Here is a 23944-nt window from a genome sequence, read left to right as displayed (position 1 = left end):
GAGTCAGAGTCACCAAAGAAGAGTCCGAGTCGAATCCCCATTACCTGAGATGAGAGTTACTGAACATGAGTGTGGATCCACATGTAGTTGAAACACACATGCCTGCCCTTGCAAAAACATAATAATAATGTCACGTTGCTAATATAGCTATCAATATCTTATGCCAAATTATTAGGGCATATAATAAAATGTATATATATCAACAAGTCCGAGTCCTCGGCTCCAACTTTTGAATGCATGAATGCTCGAGTCCAAGTCATCAGTGCTCAAGTCCAAGTCGAGTCACGAGTCCTGAAAATGAGTCCAGAGTCCAAGTCCTGGAGTGTAGTACTACAACACTGGCAGGTCAGGTTTTAGCCCACATGACCTGCAAGACTGAAAGATAGTGAAACACGGCAATGACTGTACAGAACTTCAAACAACAACCTGAAGAGAGAGAAAAACATGCAATGCAGAGGAAAAGTAGAATCAGATAGGGAATACTTTGGCTGAAAATACAGAATACGAGCAGTGGCCTTTGTGGAAATGCATGAAGAAGAACCTCATGATGATGAGTCCATGTAGAATTGAATAGGTTTAATCAAGATGCCATCCAAGAGCAACATTTTCAAACCGATTAATAAAGCTTTATATATATGTATGTGTGTATATATATATATATATGTATGTATATGTATATGTATGTATATGTATATATATATATATATATACATACTTATTTTTATTCACTATTTTCTATTTGTGTCCAACAGCTTAGTGGAGGTCTAATGTGGTCACCATCGTGTAGTGTGCACCCACATTAAGTTGAGCTGATAGTGAATAGTTGACATCAGTTTAGCCACTATATCCACTACACTTCACAATAATGCTGCACGTAAAGAGAAGTGAACATTTGGCCCGCTGTTGTGACCCTTTAAGACCATGACTGCAAAACCAACTACTAATAGAAGCGGTGCAGCACTCTTGTCTGTGGCGACTCGCGAGCAGCTCTTCCTCGCACAGAGAGGATGACCAGGCAGGCGGACTAATGAGCAGCAGATGATGTGACTGGTCCGAGCCCAGCTTACCGGCCCCAGCGTGGCTCCAAACACATGGTGCCCAATACAGCAGCATGGCTAGTGCAGTGTGGGTAGCCCAGGTTACCGGCCCCAGCATGGCTACAAACATATGGTGCCCATACAGCAGCATGGCTAGTGCAGTGTAGATATTTATAGCAACCCACAATGCTCTTATGTCATTGAGTGGGTCAGGGTTCCTCTGTTGCCCCGTAGTAAGACTACAGCAATAAACTGAATGAGAATGAATGGGACAACCTACACTGGCAGCGGTTTTGTACTCTTGTGGAACTATCAGGCTGGGATCATGTCGTCACTTTTCAGGAATATTTGAAAAAGAGAAAAGCTCCACTCAAAATAGATTACCGTAGTTTTGCTGGGGAAGGACATGAAATGTTTATTTTTTACGTGTGTTATTCCATAAGGATCATTCATAAATTCCTACTAGTAGCCTACGTAGCTATAAAACATTGTGATCTATACTTCTGTGTGTGTGTGTGTGTGTGTGTGTGTGTGTGTGTGTGTGTGTGTGTGTGTGTGTGTGTGTGTGTGTGTGTGTGTGCAGCATGCATGCGCGCGAGCACGCTCACTTATCTGGTTGGTCTAACAAGCATTTATTTCCACTACAGACTACAGTATTACTAACAATCATTTTCCTTCACAGGATAAAATGCTCCACTAGCCGTGATACAAGGCTTTATCTAGATGGCTGCCTACAGCTGACCTACTGACCAAAGTGCTGGCACACATAGGGCTGTGAGATTTTGATCTTAGATGGGATTTTATTTGTTTTATTCTCCTGCTTTGTATGCGTCTCGGTCTCCACCATGCAGCACCACCATTAGGATATTTGAGCTCGCTGTCTACATGTGTTGCAACAGTCTGCCAGCCGATAATAGAGGAACCTATTATTATGTTATGGTGATGTCAATTAGAACTGGATTGCTATTACCAGATGGCCAGTGAGTTTGCCAAAACAGGTGGTAATTTAGTCCGATTTAATCCTTTTCTTGCTTGTAAAAATTGCAGATATGGGACATTCATGGTGGGTTAACATTACGAATGCCATTGGCAATAATTAAAATGATAGGCCCTCTCCAAGTTCAGTTTGAATAGAGCTGAGAGGACTGCCAGAAATCCACAGCCAAAGTTCAATATACATTAATTATCAAGAACTAAATTGCAACACCCCTACCAGGGATCTGACTCAATGAACACAAGAAAATTACCTACTACAGATTAAATGTTTTGAGCTAGTGGTGTAGTAGAGGAATTACAATTTAGCATGTTATGATCACAGTCATTTCTGCTGCCATCAAGGAATCGTTCAACTTGCCTTCAAATAAAATGGTTGGGAATCTTTTTTCCATAAAACAATCTACCGTAATCAAATCCATAAGGTTAGAGAAAAAGAAAGATACGAGAATCAAACTAGATTGTTGGCACTCAGAGAAGGCACCTGAGGAGGAACGTTGATCCTTAAACTCTGATCTACATCAGTTTAAATTCTCTTGCCCCCTTAATAAAATGCTCATTGGGTGAAAATAGAGAAATTTAAACTGAACTGAGATCAGTGACTTAAGGCAAGTTTGCTGTGTGGCAAGAACCAGCAGAGAAAACCACATGCTTTGATCCAATACAGAGATGCATCCACCTTTGCCTCTGCTCCAAGGAACCACCTGGCATATGTAAGATTGTTAAATATAGTTTTAACTTGAGACATTTAATCTTACATGATTAGATATAGGCAAATTATAAAATATGTAGCCTATAGATTTATACATATTTTAAGAAATATTGGTTGAAACAAATCCAACCATGTATAATAAGGCAAGGACATGAACACAATCTGCATTTGAAATGTAAAAAAGAAAGCTTTTTCTTCCTTGGAAACTTTTGCTTCAAGTAAACTTGTGCTTGGATTGGTTGGATAGAGGGAAAGTTGTAAAAGAGGCTTCTTCAACAACACTAACATTGCCTAGTAAGGATGCATCTCTGTGGTATTAGAGCATGGCCAGTTCACTGCTGATGTCTCTTGATCACCTGTTATAGCCTCTATGGCCCACTAGAGGGCGGTAAGCCCCTGCTTCCACATGACCTGCAAAGCAGACACCGCCAAAGCACAGGTGACAGTCCACTTAACAGGTGGAGAAATACAGGCACTGTTATGGCAAAGGAGTATGAATCTTCAACCAAAATGAACAAATACACTTTAAAAACACAGACACAAAACAGGCTTAGCTAATAAGGGCAAACTCCAATAAACAAATGGTAAAACATCCCAAAATAGACACTAAGTCTCTCCATTATATATATACAAACAAAAGACACATACAAACAGAAACCTCAGCTGTTCCCTGCTAGAAGGCTCAACAGTGCCACTGACCAGTTCTCTGAACCCGCTCCTCTGGCCGCCGGGTGTTGTTGTTGTTCTGTACTCTCATTGGTGGAACCACCATGGTCCTGACGCCGCGGGGGCTCCTGCCCTGGGCCACGGGAGCAGCCAGTCGCGCCACCATGGCGGCCAGGGGCGGGCGGGTGTTGTGGTTACTGTTGTGGAGGTAACGGTATGGACTGTTGCCGCGGGGGGAGGTGGACGTGTCGGACGTGGGGGAGCCCTCCACCGTGTCACAGCCGCTCTCGTGGCCGTCATCCTCCGACATGCTGGACAGAATCAGACTTTAAAGGAGTGCTCACAATATGCCACTATCAGTTAACAGTACTTGGGTACAACTAACACACAGCAATTAACTCCTACAAAACAGCCAGTACGTTTCAGAGACTTTCTGGGAATTATCCATTACTACCAAGTTTTCAGTTTATCCTTTGTTCATTTTCATTCTGATTATTACAGTTGTTGTAGTAAACTGTTGGCTGCCAACCTAACATAAACCCTGTCTCTTCTTTGTTGTGACTGTTTGGCCTACAAAAAAGTGGTGGTGCACTCCACTAAAACGTTACAACTTTAGAAAGCGCCCCGTCTCTGCGTTTAAAAAAACACCAAGCACAGTGCGTTGATTGCTATTAAAAAGCTGGAGCTGGAGGCCAGATGGTCCAGCAGAATGAAAGAGAGTGTGAGTTCACGTGACCGGATGGTTTACCAGGCTAATGATGCCTGACAGTGCAATGGAATGTCGCCTTTGAGCACCAACTAGAGCTCAGCTCCCACAACCTCAACTAACCCCCTTAAACTATTCATATGCAACTTAAGCAGGTTTGATATATTTGTGGAGACTTTGGGCAGAAACGCACACCGACAAAGCACTAGCCTACCTGTTGGGTCTCTTGCATGGTGAGAGAGAGGGGCTGGACTGCAGCGAGTTGGAGGCAGAGGAACCGGTGCTGAGGCTGCTGTCAGGGCTGCTAAGGGAGCAAACTCTCTCCATGGACACACTGGTGTTCCTGCACGCCTCACACACACACTCCCTTTTGCACCTAACGACAGGACAACATGGCTGAGGTTAACAACAACAAAAATACAACCCACTGGAATTTTCTGCAGGCTCCATTATCTCCCGCCTGGCTTCACAACTTGCTTAAGTGTGCCTGTGTTGGCACACTTTTCCATTGCTAGGTACCAGCTCGACCCAATTCTACTTTTTTGGTTTTCCATTGGACAAGTACCAGGTACTACACCTGGCACTTTTTTAAATACCACCTCCGCCGAGGTTCCAAGTGAGCTGAGGCGATACCAAAAGGTGACGTGAAAACACTGCAGACTACTCACTGGTCAGAGATAATTGTCATCATTGTGCACACATTATGCTAACAGTAGCTAGCTACCAGGTTAGCTTAAATTCACTGCTATATCTAGCTAATATGTAGTAGTCTATGAAAAACAACAATTATTTTCGCTGATACACCATAATAGTTTGGTTATTTATGTGGATAATGTTAAGATTACAAAGGCCAAAACCCATCTGGCATTGTCATTTTCAATTGTTAGTCCCCCCAACACTGACAAAATGCTATTTTTCCCTAAATAAAAGGGATTTAAATTAATAAAAAGGCCACTTAGGAAATAGATAAAGGCACTCTCTTCTATATCGCCATCTCTTTCCTCGCTTCAAATAGGTCTAACTTGTTGAGCACAATGAAAACTTAGTGAAACTAATTTCCCACATATGACATCAGGCCTTACTCCCAATGCCAAAACCAAGATGGCCAGTAAACTGGACAGTTTTCTTTGTTTATGTGAGATGGAGATGTTGACGCACGTCAGGGACTGTACAGTTGCCGAGGCGCACAGATCCATCTCTCCTGGGAAGAAAAGGCTGTCGGGTGGGCAGATGCACTCGGAATAAGTCCTGGGACAACTGAGTGATGTCCAACCGACACTGCACTGACTGTGGGACTGAGCAGCAAGAAAGGAAAAGCCACCTGTTCATTTAAAAAAAAAAAAATAAGGAAGAAAGAAAGAACTGCATCACGGTTGTATGCCTCCGCCAACAAGTCAAGATGCAGTCGACATCCATGTCTGCCCAGACACAAATACCTTGAAGCCCACGGCGCAGTGGTGTGGCCATTCAGCCTTATGGCACTTTAGGCAACATTTGGGGGTAACTCTACAACACGGCTAATCGTTTTCAACATGGTCAAAATGGTCCACCAGCCACATACTCCTAGCCACTCCCCATAGCCACCCCTCGAACCCCGACTCTCTACGACTTTCCTTCATATCCCTAATGTATGGCCCCTTCATCTCTTCTCATTCCAGATATCTTCATTGTTACTCACTTTCTCAGGTGGCACCTCCGGCCGCCTTCGTCCTCCGCCTCTTCCTCTCCATCTGTGGGCTCGCTGAGGATGCTGACCACGCTGGGGGCGGGGCTTGGCGTGTCGCCCATTATGACCGCCACATCTCGCTGCTGCTGACCGGCGGTGTCCGGCAGCGTGTTGCCGTTTGGCACCGCCTGTTTGAAGCAGCTCTCTTCATCCTCCGCGTCGTCATCCTCTTCATCCGTGTGCGGGACATCCTGTTTCCTGCCTTTCTGCGGAGGGCCCTTCCTCCGAGGCTGCTGCCTTCCTGCCACCGCCTGGCCAACGGGGCCGGAAATCTTGGGTGACCGACACATGGATATGTGGATATTGCCGGGGTGTGACAAGTTCCTTCAAATGGAGAGGAACAGGAAGAACATAGTTGATCAATCAAGCAAATAAAATGGCAGAGAACAATGTTGACAGTGACCCTTGTGTCCTTATTTCAGTCAGACCACACTTAATGATTTCACCTAACTGGACTCATCAAATACACCAAACAGTGAAATGACCCTAGATTAATCAGTCATGATGTGTTGCCATCGGGCATCAACTTTCCAGGGAATGTGAGTCGGGGGAACATGCAGGTAAAAATTTGGCACCATTCAATAGGGATGGTAACCTCTATCGCTGATGGAATAAACAGAAAAATAAGTGGGTAGTTATCGTGCATTCTTCATGAGCTGGGACGGTGACGTCACCAGAGCTGGTATTTCCCATTCCAAACTCGTAGGAGCCCCAGCAGCCCAGACCTCAAAAATCCAAGATGGCTGTTATAATCGTAGTAAATGCTGTTTATTAGCACTTCTGTCTTGTTTGTGTCTCATTAAATCAGCTGTACACACAGCACTGCCTAACTTCTATCTGTGTGGACATGAGGCTGCAGTGTTTGTATGCGCAAAATGCCTTGTTATCAACTGTTATTGCTACCAATGGCTAGCGACTGGATCTGACCAAGAGCTGACTCGCAACAGTGAACTTCCCAGCTCCAGTTTTCTGCAAATGCAATCCTAACAAAACGGATGTGACGTCATTTAGCCTCCACATCAGTTATTTTGCGATAAAGGAACAGGCCATTAGCATGAGCAGCTACAAAGACATGAGACAGGTCCAGAATCTCACCTGTTGTGACTGTGTCTGTTCCTTTTATTGGCCGGCTGTGGCCACACGACATGAGCTACGCCAATGTTGACTGGCTGAGGAGCAGAGAGGGCTGGCATCTGGTTGGTCAGGAGAGGCTGCTGCATCATGGCGTTGTAGTGGCTGCTGTGGGGATGCACTTTCCTGTAAAAGGCGTGAAATTTAAGAAAAATACAGCACAACTATTTTGGACAGAACATGCCATGAGGATAAGAAGTATGTTATAATGAAAATGACCAAATCCATAACAGACCCTGAGAAAATGACTTGAAAAATAAGGCTGGTGTTTGTAATGCGTTGCTTAATGCTTACAGTCAACAAATCCTATGACAACAAAATCAGCAATGGTTTTGTTTTGGCAACAAGTCTCGTCCATGTAGCCAGTGTCCAATAAAGCCATGTCCCAGCAGCAGCCATAAAACTCCACTGTATTAAAACTATTAAACAATTAACACATTCACTGCCAACAACGTATGAACACGTTTTCAGAATCCAGCTGTTCCCTGCCAACAACGTGTTTACACGTTTTTGGCATCGATTTTTTTTTTTTGACGGTGGGTTGTGCATCTAAGCCTTTTACATCTCTTATATAATTATTGGAGCCACCGAACGTTTACAACCCATTCCACCGACCCACTAAGTGGCAACAGTGCTCTCCTGGCTAGAGAAAGGAAAGCATTTTTTTAACTTGTCAAGCCATTCTCAGCCCAGCCATTCTCCTTTTCGCGCTGATTGCTGGCGATGCGGGATTGCAAATTTACATAATAGATTCAGCCGATCTACTATGATCGGGTGATAGATTACAGGTGGAGGAACACACTTTGAAACACGCAGCATAAATATGACCAGAATCGCAAAAGCTTCTCTCAACCAAAACTCCAAACGAGCGAGTCCATCCCGACTTCCTCAAACAGCGGCCCAGACATGCAGGCACAGGAGAGCAGCAAAGCACTGACTGGTGACAAGCTTGTCCGCCCACGGAGGGCGGAGTTGAAGCAACTCGAGAGGGAGGGAGAGAGAGAGAGAGAGAGAGAGAGAGAGAGAGGGAGGGAGAGCGAGAGGGAGGGAGAGAGAGAGAGAGAGCGAGAGGGGGAGGGAGAGAGAGAGAGAGAGAGCCAAAAATGAATGGTTAAAGTGACCGTTCCATCCAATTTCACAAAAAGCCGTTTATCTCTGAATATTCTTTTTCACGCTAAAACCATGCTGTATTCAACTGCTAATGCTTACATAACTACTAACTCTACAAACTAACTCTTTTAGACAGAGAAAGTACACATTCTATTAGTACTTTTGAGATATTGTATGTTCACAAACTCCAAGCTGAAACGAATCCTCGGCTCTTATAAAATGAGCCATAATCCTCAAAAAACGGCTTGGCAGAAGCTACCTACAGCAAAAAAAAACGTCTGGCAGTCAATGTGTTAAAAACACATGACAGAGCCATGCTGTTGCTCTGGGCAGCATATTTCATCATGATCGCCATGCACCGGACCAGCTTTTTCCTCAAACAACCTGCATGTTTGTGAACTCGGGGAAAGTACTTCCGTAGCACCGGAGATAGTGAGTCCCCGGCATAATGAAGAATATGTTCCCATTTTAATTTGATTTGGTAATAATAACTACAACAGTCTCACTTTTCGTGGTAGCAGTTGATGATTTTTAAAATTGAAACAATGTATATGTAAGCTGTATTTCAAGGTTGTTTTTTTGCTTTAAAGAAGGGACACCCGCACACTGTCCTCACTTGCTCAATCAGGATAAATTAATATACAACGTTTTGGTTACAAGACCTTTTTCAAGTAAAGGTTTTTAGCTCACCATTGCATCCAATGACTTTGGGGTTGAAGGCTAAAAACAGTAGATGGGAAGTCAGAAAGTAACAGGAGTAGAGCAAACACATTGTTGCTTTTGTTATTTTCATAGGATTTGTTGATGGTAAGCAATGCATTAAAAAAACACCAGCTTTATCCTTTAATATGAAGAGATGTCATACTGTAGAAAATGTAGGAAAAATAGATTGTCAAAATGACATTTACAGTAGTATGCTGATGGTTTAAAAAACTTTACTGGAGCAAAGATTATATATGACAAGTTTCCATGAGTGTAAAAGGACCAAAGATGAGATCTAGTTTTTCAGGCATACTGCACAAATGTTCTATTCTAGAACTTTTTAAGTGAATTCAAAAACTCTCCATCTAATGTGATGCATGTGAGAAACAAGCTAAAAAAAAATGTTGAGGACTACTAATTAGCAAAACTCTATAGTAAAACTCCCTCTGGGTAAACCTCAAATTGGAAAACTCCCTCTGGGTTAACCTTTTAAAAATGTCAATGTTACAGAAATCCGTTGAACAGTGGAAGTTCTACAGCAGGGAATTTCCAGGAGTGGGCGGGTGACTCACCCCCAGTCGCTGATCCTCTGTGGGCCAGTGTCGCCAGTCAGGGAGGATGGGGGCAGAGGAGGGGGGTGAGAGGGAGGAGGGCCCACCGCAGTCATCTGCTGCCAGGCTGCAGGCACCAGGAGCTGCTGGCCCCGACTCGACCAGGCCTGATACACCCACAGAGGGGAGACATTATGGATGCTTTGTGATACTCTACCCATCTACTGTATGACTAGCATTCAAAAGTAGTCACTGACTGAATTAATCAAATATTAATAATAATCGAACAATAATAACTTGCCTGTGCTATCACCGCAGGCCTCATGGGTAGGGGCTGTATGGGAGGGGCTTGAGTTACCATAGGAACAGTATACCCTCCTGGCTGGTTAAGGTTACCTTAAGAAAATAAAAATAAAGGCATATTTGTTTCATTCAGCACACAAAACACATCAACAGATATTTAGTTACATGTATAAAGTCGATAGCATCCTGGATATGCTAAGCTTGGATGATGCAAATACATCATGAAAGTACTAAGGCATTATGTGTTGGATTTGACCAATGTGTCACTTCAGTATAAAGGATGTGTAGCAGTGTAATTGGTGCGATAACCACTTGCACTTTTCTGATTGCGGCTTGCATACCTTGCATGGTTGGAGGGCAGAGAATGAGAGCAGGCGGGAATGAGTCGTTGCACCCGAACGCAGGGTGCAACACTGAGGGAGCTGACTGGGTCAGAGCCTGAGGCGGTGGCAGAGAAGACAGAGGAACGGGAGAAATTGAGGGAGCAAAGATGTGTGAGTAAAATTATTAACTCGCCTTGATCACAATAATTATCACATCTGAAGTCAATATACTGTGATGATATGCAATAGCACGTTCTCCCCCAAAGGTGGCAACATTAGTTGAATGGTAAAATGTGACAAAACTTACACAGTGCATTACTACATAACCAAAGATTAGGTTATATGTCGGGGCATATTTATAGACATTTATATATTCTGTGCCCTGGAAAAACCCTGGATGTCACCAAAAGACAACATGTAATGTCATAATTGTCGGACTGAAATAATCCAGACACTCTATGATGGTGTGTCATTTTATATGGAAGGCACTTGGGAATGTCAGTGGCTTGCCAGCAGCTTCAAAAGAATCCCACCTAAAAACCAGCATCTCTTTTTCAAAGAATCTGGGGAAGCCATTTAAAACTCGTAACACCAGTGTGTGTGCACACCACGATCTTCTCTTTTATGTGTCATCATTGGCATAAAATGGATCCAGATACAAGCATACTAGATGCACACATTAACACCCCTCTCTTACCTGAGTGTGCATTGGTATCTTGCTGTAGCCCAGAGGAATGCCAGAGGAGGTGGGCGGGGCTATGGGAGGTCTAGAGTACTGGACCGTGTTCTGGTTCATGGCGTCATACAGGGCATTGGTGGGCCGGCTGTGGCACATGTCCATGATGTGGAAACACGACTGAACGCTGCGGGAGATCAGAGGAGTCATGGTTGGATGAGGAGGAAAATGCTACGTTGTGTGTTTATGCCACAGTCAATAAGCCCATGCACAATAGTGGATACTATGGAGAAGTAAGAAAACCAACTGGACTGAAATGAAAAGTTGGGATTGATTAATATCAACTAATATTGCATTAAGTTGTTTTGTAAAATAGAAGGTGTAGGCTAGAAAAAGTTGGTGAAAATATGTAGACACAATTGAAGCTTTATGTTTTGCCTTGAAAATAAATGTAATGCTCTGAACTAGTGCCATTGTGTAACGCTTCACATAAGTTTCTTCATTGTTGACTGAATCCCCTGACATTTACAGAGCATTATACTTTGTGGAAGTATTGAAATGAATGGGATGACATCTGGAGCATAATGTGAGGCACTGGAACTGTGCAGAAAGAACTGAAATTGAATCATCGGATTGCAATTTTACACCCTTAGATGGCCTCTGCATATTTGGTATGTCAAGTGTGTTGAGAGGCCCCTCACTGCAGTGTGCAGAAGCTCAACGTGGGCGTAGCCCAACATCGTTGGACTACGTCTGCTTTTTTCAGAGGTGCCGTCTCAATTTCAACTGATGTGGCGGTAATGGCCATAAGTTGCATGCCAAGTTACCACCGTAAAACAAGCAGAAGAAGAAGACTTATTTCAAGTATCAAAGCAGAGACAGACGCAAGCACCAGGGACACATCATGGACTGCATCAAAAATATAAGCCATGGGAGTAAGTGAGACTGTCACGAAAATATGTTATGCATTTGATTGACAAGCAGTTTTGGGTGTTTTAATTTCGTTCTTGTGCAAGTGAATCTGTTAAAATGAAGACTTTGTAATGATATAATGCCATCATTTTATCAGAAAAATATTAGGAAGGAGCAGGAGGTGATGATATTCCGTCAATGTCTTGCAGTTGATACTTTACATTTTATTATACTAGCATTTATGTTGTTTTTTGTATCTAGTGTTGTATAGCCTATTTATATCTGACTGCACGTTTACTGTATGTCTGTACCATAATGTAACTACGGTAGTAGCCTAATGTAAGAACTCTGATCTCAATGGCATTTGGGCTTAATGTGTATTTATTTATTTTTATTTATGTATTTATTTGTTTATTTTACTGCTGCACTGAGTATCTTTGAAAATAAATGTTGAAGTCATGAGAAGCATATTATGGCATTTCATTGGCATTGATAATGGTATTCACGTGTATTCACAGAATGTAGATCTGTATATTCCAAGCAATCAGTTATAAATATACAGTGCTATAATTCTGCATAAAGCTGATTAGATCCACCCCCAGTAACTGAATTTAATTCAAGGGATTTGACTTTGGTTTGCATTGCTCTCAAAGTGCTCACACACACAGAAATGCACAAGCTAAAACAAACAAGGGCACAGGTAACCTTTATCATGTTCAATTTCTCACGTTTATAAGAAACAAAATTTCATGAAAACCGGTTCAGAATAAAGCGAGTTACAGGTGATTTTATAGAGAACTCTGCATCTCTCACATGGCAGATGGGGAGCAGCGCAGATCTTGACGCTCCAAGTGGCACATTGGGGAGAGGGGAGAGGGGTTGAGATTCTGCACACTGCAGTGCGGGGTACTTGAGTGTGTTTGGTGTGTGGCTTACTGGTTGCTGTGTGGGTAGTCCAGCAGATGAGTCATGGTGAGGAAGGGGTGGTTGAGGACGTTGGAGGGAACGGTCCTCTCCTCGGCATCGATCAGCAGCATGGTCTTCAGCAGAGACACAAATTCCCTCCTGTCACTCTTCTCCGCTTGCACGTCGCTGCCATCGGGACTCAGCACCAAGTTCACCTGATAGTGAGCAGTGTTGTTGGGCAAGTTACTTTCAAAATGTAATATACTACATTATACTAGTTACCTTCATTTGAAAGTAATAAGTGACTTTACAATATTACTCTCTGTGTAGAGTAACTCGTTACTTATTACACTACTTTTGCATTTGTTTCACCAAAATTACAGCAGTAGCAGAATAACATCGGCGCCCCGGAACCATCCTGAAAAAGAATTTCAACCCTCTTGAAGTCAGTGTAAACAGTCTAAAATTCTAAATGTTATCCTTTTCCTTCGTTATTGTCATCTATAGTGGTTATTTACATAAAAACACAATTTGATTAAGAAATGATTCTATCTTTATTTAAATATGTGCTTTGATTTTTTTTTAAATTAACTAAATTTGTAACTTGTGTTACTTGACAAAGTAACTGGTATAATATTACTGAAATCCTATTGGTAATACGTTTATTACTGAGTTACTGCTAAAAGTAATATATTAGCTGTAATATGTTACCTTTGTAATGTGTTACCCCTAACACTGATAGTGAGAGAGAAAATCTATAAGAATCAATGAATTAATAGATTTAGGAACGCCTGACAGAGCTGCATATTTCAACACAGACAACGAGTGTCAGTGTAGCGAGCGATCAATATGATCTGATTCTGAAGATCAGATCTGATGAGATCACACGACTGTGGCTGTATTGATTTGAATCTCTGGCTGCACTACCGTTTCCTCCAACGCTTTACATCGCCGTCATCAGCGTGACCTCCGTATCCGACTTTCAAGAACCAATTGCAACGTGAGCTAAATCCATTTTTGCGTGGCCAGACGCGTGTCACTGAATGCATCCGGGTGTAATCAGATGATAAGTCTCGAGTGTATCTGTAGCCTTAAGTAGATTTGGGTTCAATTGAACTACACAGACTGTGGCACTGTGGTTGGACTCACATGCGCGATGTCGTCCAGACAGCTGAAGATGTACTTTCTGGCCTCTTTGGATTTGAGTCCCGTCTCCTTCTCATGCTCCTCTGTCGACTGGAAAGAGAATAGAAACATTGAGATAGAGAATCTGCTGTGTATAGTATGGGAATGGTCATGTGTAAATGAAGAGGGATGAATACACAAACAGCGGAAGGAAATCTATGTGTGTTTGCATGCAGATTTGTGTGTCCACTAGTCTTTCACAATTTAAAATTCCTCTTAACTTTAGTTAGTTCAACACACTCAGATGGGGAAGCAGATGCACGGATAAGAACCACGCTCCAGTTGATTTAAAGTGTATTTAGCCAGCACAGAAGATAGCCTAAACACAGCCGACATTTCCCAGAGCTTTCCTCAGGATGTGCTGGTTTTGTTCCATTGGAACATCTGGTGCTACTGCTTCCTCTTGGGAAATCCACACCAGTGAAGTCGCTGTCGCTCCCTTTTTTGGAATTAACTCCTCTACCGTACCTCTTTCAGCCATGCTTGTTGTTGCTGGGCGCTGCCGCCACACAAGTTGCGCACATAGCGTACGGTGTCATTGCGTCAACACGTCATAATAACACAATATGATTTTTTGAAAATCATATTAAACATTATACTGGGATGATCGTGAACGATACGATGGCACTCCCCTATTGGGAATGCACCGCCATCTCATACGTGTTCGTTTTTTTGACTGCAAGGACTTGCACTAGAATTTTACATCGTTAAAAAAGCCCCGCTAGGTTTCAATTAAAGTTATCATGCCGGCACTGCGTGTGCGACAGAATAAATGCATCAGGTATTGTTGATGACATTTGGTTGACAGGATGATCATGTAACATGTATGTGTGTATGAGTATCTGTGTTTCTGTGATTGCTGATCCAATCTGTGTGCAGGTACTTTTAGTCTCCAGGAGGCGTAGGGAGAGTCCGAGTCTTTACTGAAGAAGCGAGAGGTCTTGGTCCCCTTGCCGAGCAGCTGCTCGCCAGGCTGGCCCTGAGTCTGAGAGATGTACCGGATCTGAGCAGAGAGGGGGAAGAGGGTAGAGGTGGGGAGAGAAAAGAAGGACAAGGGTTATCTCAGTATTAAATTCAATACAACCACTTAGCTAGAAATAAGATAATGGAGTTTAATTCACTTTAACCAATTGTCAATTGCTGAACATATAGCACGAGTTCAGATAAACACTAACCATGGATACTCTTTAAGCCTTTATATTACGTCAGCAGCTAATTAGCGCATCATAACATCCGTATGAGGTCAAATGAGCATTCCAAACTAGTGCTTGACTGAAAGACAGTAAAAAAAGAGTCACAGGATACTATAACTCTATTGAAAAATTTCAGCATGATGGTATATTTAATAAAAGGCTGAACCACTGCGTGAGACATCTTTTGAAAGAGCACATGAGGCAGACGCATTAGCTTCGACACATGAACTTGTGTTACATGCTGCTTGGCAGAATCCAGCCGGTCTGTAAGTCGTATGTTATCTATTACATACTGCTAACCTGGGCAGAATCCAGCTGGTCTGTAAGTCGTATGTTATTTATTACATACTGCTGGGCAAAATCCAGCCAGTCTGTAAGTCGTATGGTTATTTATTACATACTGCTGGGCAGAATCCAGCCAGTCTCTAAGTCATATGGTTATTTATTACATACTGCTGGGCAGAATCCAGCCAGTCTGTAAGTCATATAGTTATCTATTACATACTGCTGGGCAGAATCTAGCCAGTCTGTAAGTCATATGGTTATTTATTACATACTGCTGGGCAGAATCCAGCCAGTCTGTAAGTCATATGGTTATTTATTACATACTGCTGGGCAGAATCTAGCCAGTCTGTAAGTCATATAGTTATTTATTACATACTGCTGGGCAGAATCTAGCCAGTCTGTAAGTCATATAGTTATCTATTACATACTGCTGGGCAGAATCTAGCCAGTCTGTAAGTCATATAGTTATTTATTACATACTGCTGGGCAGAATCTAGCCAGTCTGTAAGTCATATAGTTATCTATTACAATGAGCTACATCTCTGCACTTCAACCTTTAGCGCTTTGCCAAGACTGCATAGTGAAAGCTCTTGACTTGCACAAGGCAGATGCAGCCAAAAGATCACTCAACTCTCACTTACATACATACACACACACACACACACACACACACACACACACACACACACACACACACACACACACACACACACACACACACACACACACAGAGTATTAAATTGCCAATGAACACACTGTGGACAAGTACTTTTGATTATCAATCCCTATCTATCCACCTGCAGAGCTAAAGAGACAGTTCATTGGGTTAATGCAAGGGATAGTTTATCTTTTTAAGAAGCCCATCAACTTACTATTAACTATTTTCAGTGCATTCAAAAAGCAGCATTCAAAAAGCACAATTTCTCTAATGAGAAAGTGGAGTGGAAAGTTGTTGGCATGTGTTAGCAAAGCTAGTTAAGTCAATAAAGATGTTTATCTTCATATCAGCTTCCAGTCACACCCACTTCCACTGAAATTGCTCACAAATGACTTCCACTGAAATTTCACAAACTGACTGTCAGACATAAAAAATGAAAAAAATAGCAGTGCCGTAAGGACACCATGTGCAGCAGGGATAGAAATTAATTAAGACTAAATTACTGACTTAATTTTCAGTTCCTTCTAAATGTAGAAGGATCCACATCAATTAGTCACTGAAAGCTAATAGTAAAAAAAAAAATCTCCTTAAAGTATCCAAGTGTAGTGAAAACCACGTGTCTCGAATTGTCTCATGTGAACTCTGATGGAAGATCTCATGTCCAGAAACGGAGCCAACGCCCTGAAAGTAGGGCCATATGAAATCCCTTTAATTTTTTCCAAATTGTTTTCTTTTTTACCCAATTCAATCTTTTCCATTTTAATTTAGGAGTTAGGATTGTTGTTTTTTCTTTTCATGACTTGGCCTCATCCACAGTCCAAGTGAAAACCAAGCTGTGAGGTGATGTAAGGGTCCCACACAAGATCCACCCCCTCTCAAAACACCTAAATCCAAAACAGAGTTATTTCTCTAGGCAAACAGTTAGGTTACTACAATAATTAGGTTTACTTTTGAGTTTGATAATTAGGCCCTCAAATGTAATGTATGGTCAAATTAGGCATAGATGGGGGGAAAAGCCATAGATCCTGAATGGATTCAATTTGAATTGTATGGGTAAAGCAGGATGGAAGAGTATGCATAACATGATTTGGATAAACTATGTAATTTGATGTAGTCATTGATTTGTGTCCCCTCAGTTCACATGAAATATAACTCATACTTCTGCATATGTTGACAACAATCTGGCTTGCAGAAGTCCCTCTCTGAGAGAAACTGATACTGTACCTAGTGGTACACTACAGCGGCAGCACGCTAGCTGGTTAGCATATACCTGACAGTTGATGGCACCATGGCTTCCAGAGGAAGCTGCAGCTTCCCTTTAACAGGCCATGCCATGGTGTGGACGGTTTCACACAAGACCTAACCAGTTGTCATGAGAAGACGTCCAGAAAGTCAGAGTGGCAGAGCCACCCTTTGCCTCCCACTGGTGTGGGTGTCTCTACTATCAATCACCACGTAGATTTGTGTGCACTTCCATGACCTACCAAATACATTCTGAACTGTTCATTTGTTTTGGTTTGTTTTTAAGCAGAGAAAGGTTCTTAAGATGTTAAATGGTCTGGTATATAAATTAATTATGGTACATTCTAGTGCCACATGTCTAGAAATCCTCGATGTTGCCTGACTTTCCGGCAAATTGATCAAATTCTCTGACTTGCTCTGTCTGGCATACACCTCTAATTTCCATGGTATTCCAGAAATTCCATGACCAGTGGACTGGGAACCCTGTATGCGTTTTATAACACGTGTGTGTTTGTATGGGTGTGTGTGTGCGCGCTCATGTGTCTATAGCACTGAACAAACACACCGAGTGGCCAGAGGGCACTGGACTGAGAACCTGCTGATGGTGCACTGCACGCTCACGCTGAACGCTATGTGTGTGTGTGTGTGCGTTTGTGTACACATGCACATGTCTACCATCGGGCTTATGTTTATAAATACATTTTGCTGTGCAGAGTGGAACTGCAGTGAGCCTTGGCATGGTGCAGCATGCTTTGGGGGGCTCAGTGTGTGTGTGTGTGTGTGTGTGTGCCTGCATGTGTATGGAATCCTCCCCTGGCATGTCCCAGGGGCACATCAAAGCTGTCAGGGGTCAGCTAAGCGCTATCGACCGCCACCTAGGCTCCGACTGATGATTGTTCAAAACCGCTAGCTAGGGATGCACCGATATGAACATTTTGGCGGATACAAAAACAACATTGCTGATATGGCCGATAACGGACATTTACCGATGTTGATATGATCAGTATAAAAGCAAGTTTCTAAGATAATGACATTTTGTACATACTGAAAATTTTCAAAACATTTGGAAAAGCCCATAAATCATAGATTTACCGCATTGTTTCCTCTCGATATGAAAATGTTGGCCGATACAGATAACATACAGCACTGTATGTTTAAATTTATGTATCACATGATGTGTCAGGTGACCCCTGCGAGGGTACTTAAGGGGTGTGTCCCTACACTTCATTTATGTCTGAGGAATGGCCTTGCCCGAAAAGTCACTTTTTTGTGGTCAAATAAATATTTGGGAGCAGCTGCCAGTGTGCGGACTCTATTTTTATTACTTATCTGCACTTCGGTCCTGTACCTGGTTTTAACCCCTCACTGGATGTGCGTGCCTTTTTGTACTTTTTTTCCGATACAGATAACCCATACTGATATATTAGAAAATTACTAATATCGGCCGATACCGCTAAGATTGCCGATATGTCATACAACCCTCCCGCTAGCTTTTGCTGGAGGCAAAGGTGACACCATCCCAAAAAACGAACAACACACACACACACACACACTCACAAAATATGGTCTCATCAAACGAGCCATAAATTCTCTCAACAGAAATGAATGTAGAATGGCAGCTACACGCTGACACTTGCTATGGCAGTAAAAAAGCCAGCCATCTTGTTTGGCAAAGAAGGCTGAATGGAGTTGTGAAAAACGTTCTTGACTTCTAGATGCCCCTCAAGGTCTGCTGTGCTGATCAAAATATCAGTTGTTCCCACATGGCAAATGTCAGGAAAATGTCAAGGGTTAGAGTAGTTCTTCTTCCAATTTCCTGATTTCAATAACAGTAAAACTGATGCACTTGATTCAGATCTCCTCAGAGTGGCCTAGAACCATAAGACAGGGGAAATGTGCTTGTCTGTGAATGCGGTGTGGGCCTTTTCCCATGCTCCCTCTCCCTCGCCGGGGGACTCCGCTCACAGTCCCAGTTGTGTTGTTTAGACCGCGCTCTCCTGTGGGAAAATAATCACACATCGCCAGGAACAATTTCCTGTTTCACTTTGGCTCAGATTAGCCTTAGGTGGATTAAACGCTGGATTTGTTGGGACTTCAGTCATACAGTGTTGAGAGGGAGAGCGCCCGGGGACCAACAACAAATAAAGGTTTAACTGTGTAATGAAGTTACTGTTGGGTAGCTGCTATTGGGAAAGCAGAGACTTGCTTATTAAAAGCATTAAAAATATTTGTTCTGTAATCTTTGAAACATTGTAATTTTCTTCGACTCTCTTGTCTTCCATCTGTCTATTGGTCTCCCCTTCCCTCCCTTGGGTGGCTGTGTGTGTGTGTGTGTGTGAGTGAGTGAGAGAGAGAGAGAGGGAGAGGGAGAGAGAGAGAGATACAGCGGCCTGGAGGTCTTCTTGTAGCTCGGTGTGTGTTACCTGGTCGTACTCCAGCGCTCCGGGGTAGAGGGGCCATCCCAGAAAAAGCTCGGCTATCACACAGCCCAGTGACCACATGTCTATGGCCTCACAGAACGGCAGGCCCAAAATAATCTCTGGTGCCCTGTGCAGAGAAGAGGGGGGGTGGGGGGGGGGGGGGGGGGGGGGAGGGGGGTGGGGGAGGGGGGGGGGGGGGGTGAGAGGTTAGTTCTGGGAGCCAGTCGAGACGTATAATCAAACAGCAGTCACACAGCCCTGCTGGGACAACGTTGTCTACGGCTTCACAGAAGGGCAGGGCCAGGATGGCTGCAGCTTTGGGCGGATGGATTGTAGAGAGAGAAACAAATAGCTGGTTAACCAAGAGGTGGGCTAGCTTAGCAGACAGCAGTTAGTGCAAACCACATAGCATCAAACCTCTACACAACCAATGAGCTCTTAAGAATGGAAGGGGGCAGGCTAGACGTAGACGCCGCCATATGAGAGTCATATTTACCAGCCGCCACAGCGTGTGGCTGCTATTGTTTTCAGCTTGTGTGTGTGTGTGTGTGTGTGTTTGTGCGTGCGTGTGCATGTGTGTGTGCATCAGTCATCATGGCAAAATGTGGTCCTGGAGACACAGTGTAGCGGGAACTACCGAACTACTACAGCAGAGCAGTTTTGAGTACTTTGACAGGTGTTTACGTATATGTCTGTCTGCCTGTGGACAGATTGTGTTTGTGCGATAGCCTCAAACCCATGCAAGATGCAGTCACAAAACTTTACAGGTGTGTAGTTGACATAAAAATTAAGGTTGAGTTTGAAAATGGGTGTGATCCGAGCAAGCCGGTCTGGTCAACCAACGGTTTCGCCCCCAAAATTGTAATAGATTACTCAAGGATCTCAGATTTAACATGACACCCATATGACGTGCAGGTGCAGTGGTATCGTGTGGTGTGTAAGGCAACAGAGAAATAGCCCTCCGGCAATAAATGGCACTTTGCTGCTTCCTAATGGGACTAGTAAGCTAGCAGCATTATTGTGTGCCATTATTGAAAGACAATGGGCTATTAAAGCTGAACACAGTGCTGTGGGGCTAAGCAACAGGGCTGCAAATAGTAACCACTGCTGTGACGACCACAGAGCAAACAAGTGTTGCCAAGCAACGACCGGACACAAGACCATAATGTGACGCCATTACAGGGTGATGAACCAGGCCATTGCTCATCATTCTGTGCATTCTGTCTGTCTGCGTGTGTGTGCGTGTGTGTGCGTGTGTGTGTGTGTGTGTGTGTGTCTACATGTACACACATGTAGACACACACACACACACACACACACACACACACACACACACAAATGAACATGACAAGTACATGGCCATGCTTTCTGACCCTCTTTGGGCTGCAGGAGGAAATTACAATTTGCCATTTCCTGTTGCTTCTCAAAGTGCAGGAAGTTGAGTTATGTAATGCTGAAAGCAGAACTGCAGGAGACCAGGTTCAACATCTAGCTCAGGGTCAGAGAACAATTCTGCAAAGCAGAGACTAAGACGCCGATTCAGACCCTTTCCCTAAGTTCTTGGAGACTGGCACCATAAAAAAAACAGGAGGATGGTGAAAATGAAGTCTTCGGCGAGGATAAGGGACAATTCAATGACATTCAAACACCTTATGTTATGAAAAGATGTATAATGGGATTTACATTTGAAATGATAATTTAGTTGAGCAGAGAAAACAACTAGTTCTAGTTGGATCAAGTAACTGTTTTAACGGCAATGAAAACACTGACAACAGCCAAGTGTTAATCATTACATCAGGCTGAACTACACATTCAGTCGTCACTGTCAGTGCTAACATGTTGCTATTGTTCGCAACCTTTCACTTCAGCTTCGCACACTGGCAGACACTGCACAGACTAAATACTAAGCCAAATAAAACTAAAATAATTATCACTCAAGATCAGCTGAACCTCAACATAAATACTCTGCTGCCAGAAAGTACAGTTGGTACAAACTGTACTTTAGTATCACATGTATGGTTTTTGATGTTACTAAATGTTTAACCCATTGATACCTGATGCAGCATTTGTGTGTGTATCCCTTTAAGACCGCGAACCGTGTCCCGCGGTTCGCGGTCTTAAAGGGATACACACACAAATGAGGGATATACACACAAATGTTGCATCAGGTATCAATGGGTTAAAGGGAGGCTTTGCCGATTTTAAACCCGTTTTGTATCATTACAATGTCAGTAAATGCAGATGGGCAGCCTTTACCTCGTTTTAATGTTTTCCTGCGCCGAGAGCTCTGCAGTTTATTCCAGCACTTCCGTATCAGAATAACACATTACGCGTTATTCTGGAAACTCTGGACGCGGAAGTGAACAGATGTTGCTCGAGGGCGGCTTCCAGGACGGCTGTTCCAACTACAGATTGCTTATTTTTTCTGTATGCGCACATGCACAGAAAATCGCATAGAGAGCCTTTAACGAGCGTTAATGACTCATACAAGCTGGCGGGGGCGGAGTTTTGCAGGCAGAAGAAATGGATATTTCTCGGTGTTGAAAACATATAGAGAAGGTAAACACTGTCCATCTGCTGATATCACCCGAGGTTATAATGATACAAAGTGGGCAAAGCCTTCCTTTAAGGCACAGACGGTGGTAATTTTGCACATGTATCTATTACCAATTCTACTTAGCACTCCTTCTTACTCATTAAATACTACATTTCCTAATCTATACGGTTGTAAGTTATACTTGTAAATACACTCAATAGAAAATTGATCACAAAAAAGGCACAGACAAGAACTGGGATGGAGAGAGAGAGAAAAGGCACAGTTTCACACCAAGACTTGACCAGTTGAATTAAGGCCATCGTTTTTGAGACTGGGCTGGTCCCAACATTATCATGATTACGCTAAAGATATTTCCCAAAATGTCTGTGCACTCAGTGAAAGGAATAATAGCCTAGTTAGTCACTCGTGTGTGTAAGCAGCTGAAGACAGGAGAAATCCTGTTACAAGGAGCTACACAACAGCTTGCAAAACAAGTTTCAGTTTGCGAAAGAAAGGAACAAGTTAGGAAAGCACTGGTTTGGGTTACATCCCACATCTTATAAAACTGACCCAAAGTTAATGTCAATGAAAAGAATGCAAGTTGAGCCTGAAACTGAAATGCAGGCGAGGACAAATATTCCCTGCAGACTTCACAAACACACGCTCGGGTCACAGTAGCCTTTATTGACCTATGGCAAAAAGAAACAAACACGCATACAGTCCAGGGACACAGGATTGAAGCGGACTGTCAAAAATAACCCTAAAAAGGCATGTGTGTGTGTTGCTGATCCCAGCTATACTAACCAGAGTCATAAAAGCCCCACCTTTCCAGAAACAGCCCATCACATAACGCATAACATCACACACACACACACACACACGCACAAGTTTCTAGAATTAAACTAACTATTCACACACAGCAGCTATTCAGCAGCACAGTTAGAGCAAGGACAAACACTACAGATAGCACGGCAACACACTGCTGATGTGTTAACATATAGGACTTACGACTTTGGATATACACACTTCCGGTGTGGGTGTGGTTTTGTGTGTGTACCTGAGAGATGTTCAACATGATTGACATTTGACTCGGTGCTGGGTATGTAAACCCAGTGCTTTAACAACCTGGAGTCAAATCTGATCCGCAATGATCACATATCAAACACAACACATTACATCACCAAGGCTTAATTTGTGGGACAGCAGATCAGATTCCCAGCACCAGCTTAGAGAGTGTGTGCGTGCGAGCGTGTGTGTTTGTGTGTGTGTGTGTGTGCGTGCGTGTGTGTGTAGGTGTGGTGTGGTGTGTGTGTGTGCGCACACGGCAACAGGACAATACAGATTGTAAAACAAGAATCTTTAATCCTCCAAAAAGACACCGCTACAACGGCTAAGCAAAGTTCAGTGGATACAGGGGTGTGCCATTGCCTTTTGTAATATTTAAAAAGAAATCTCAAATAAAAATGTGCTCTTTGAAGCCAGGAAAGGAAACCAAGGCAAATTAAAAAGCTTACATTTTTATAGGTGCTCTTTAAGATTGCTCGTCTGATGACTTCTGGGCATGGTGCAAAATGAAGTTTTTTGTCCACCGGCCAAATGGCTAGTGAATGCTCAAATTCTACCAGGCGCTCAATAGATTACCATTGTTTTCTTGACTGGTGAGTGAAGCAAATCTATTAGCCACTTGCATATTTGACCAGAATTTGCTGCTGGTGTTAATTTTGTGCCGCGCTTCTGGGAGGAAAAAAAGGATTTGTATGAGTAAGACAATTGGCCTGCAAAATACCTCCATGCAAAGGGCTGCTGTGAATGTGATCCAGGAAAAATGGGTGGAGGACTTGGAGAGATGGCAGGAACCATGCTTAAAAAAAATAAAAAATAAACAGATCAAGGATTGCTGGATAGGTCACAAGACCACAGCGAATTCCATTATGAGTGGAAGGGAAAATTCATCATTTTCAGGCCAGAAAC

General features: G+C 43.1%; 1 protein-coding gene across 2 annotated transcripts in view; it reads right to left on the bottom strand.

Annotated features, from left to right (window-relative positions):
* Nucleotides 1–23944, bottom strand: part of LOC310793173 (homeodomain-interacting protein kinase 3-like) — a 51283-nt gene that overhangs the window by 5800 nt on the left and 21539 nt on the right. Inside the window, exons 5-17 of one of the 2 annotated variants that reach the window (XM_083654930.1) lie at nucleotides 19441–19564; nucleotides 14523–14642; nucleotides 13604–13690; nucleotides 12485–12669; nucleotides 10658–10823; nucleotides 9979–10075; nucleotides 9636–9730; nucleotides 9356–9501; nucleotides 8772–8801; nucleotides 6936–7097; nucleotides 5793–6164; nucleotides 4329–4490; nucleotides 3442–3719 (exon numbers count right to left, since the gene is read on the bottom strand). In XM_083654930.1, coding sequence (XP_083511056.1) covers nucleotides 3442–3719; nucleotides 4329–4490; nucleotides 5793–6164; nucleotides 6936–7097; nucleotides 8772–8801; nucleotides 9356–9501; nucleotides 9636–9730; nucleotides 9979–10075; nucleotides 10658–10823; nucleotides 12485–12669; nucleotides 13604–13690; nucleotides 14523–14642; nucleotides 19441–19564 — 2024 coding nt within the window. The remainder of the gene's footprint in view (nucleotides 1–3441; nucleotides 3720–4328; nucleotides 4491–5792; nucleotides 6165–6935; nucleotides 7098–8771; nucleotides 8802–9355; nucleotides 9502–9635; nucleotides 9731–9978; nucleotides 10076–10657; nucleotides 10824–12484; nucleotides 12670–13603; nucleotides 13691–14522; nucleotides 14643–19440; nucleotides 19565–23944) is intronic. The other variant, XM_083654931.1, reaches the window with a different exon arrangement.

This window comes from Poromitra crassiceps (assembly GCF_964638095.1).
Source record: "Poromitra crassiceps genome assembly, chromosome: 18".
Taxonomy (NCBI): domain Eukaryota; kingdom Metazoa; phylum Chordata; class Actinopteri; order Beryciformes; family Melamphaidae; genus Poromitra; species Poromitra crassiceps.
The sequence above is the reverse complement of the archived record's forward strand: the minus strand, read 5'-3'. Positions and strand labels throughout refer to the sequence as shown.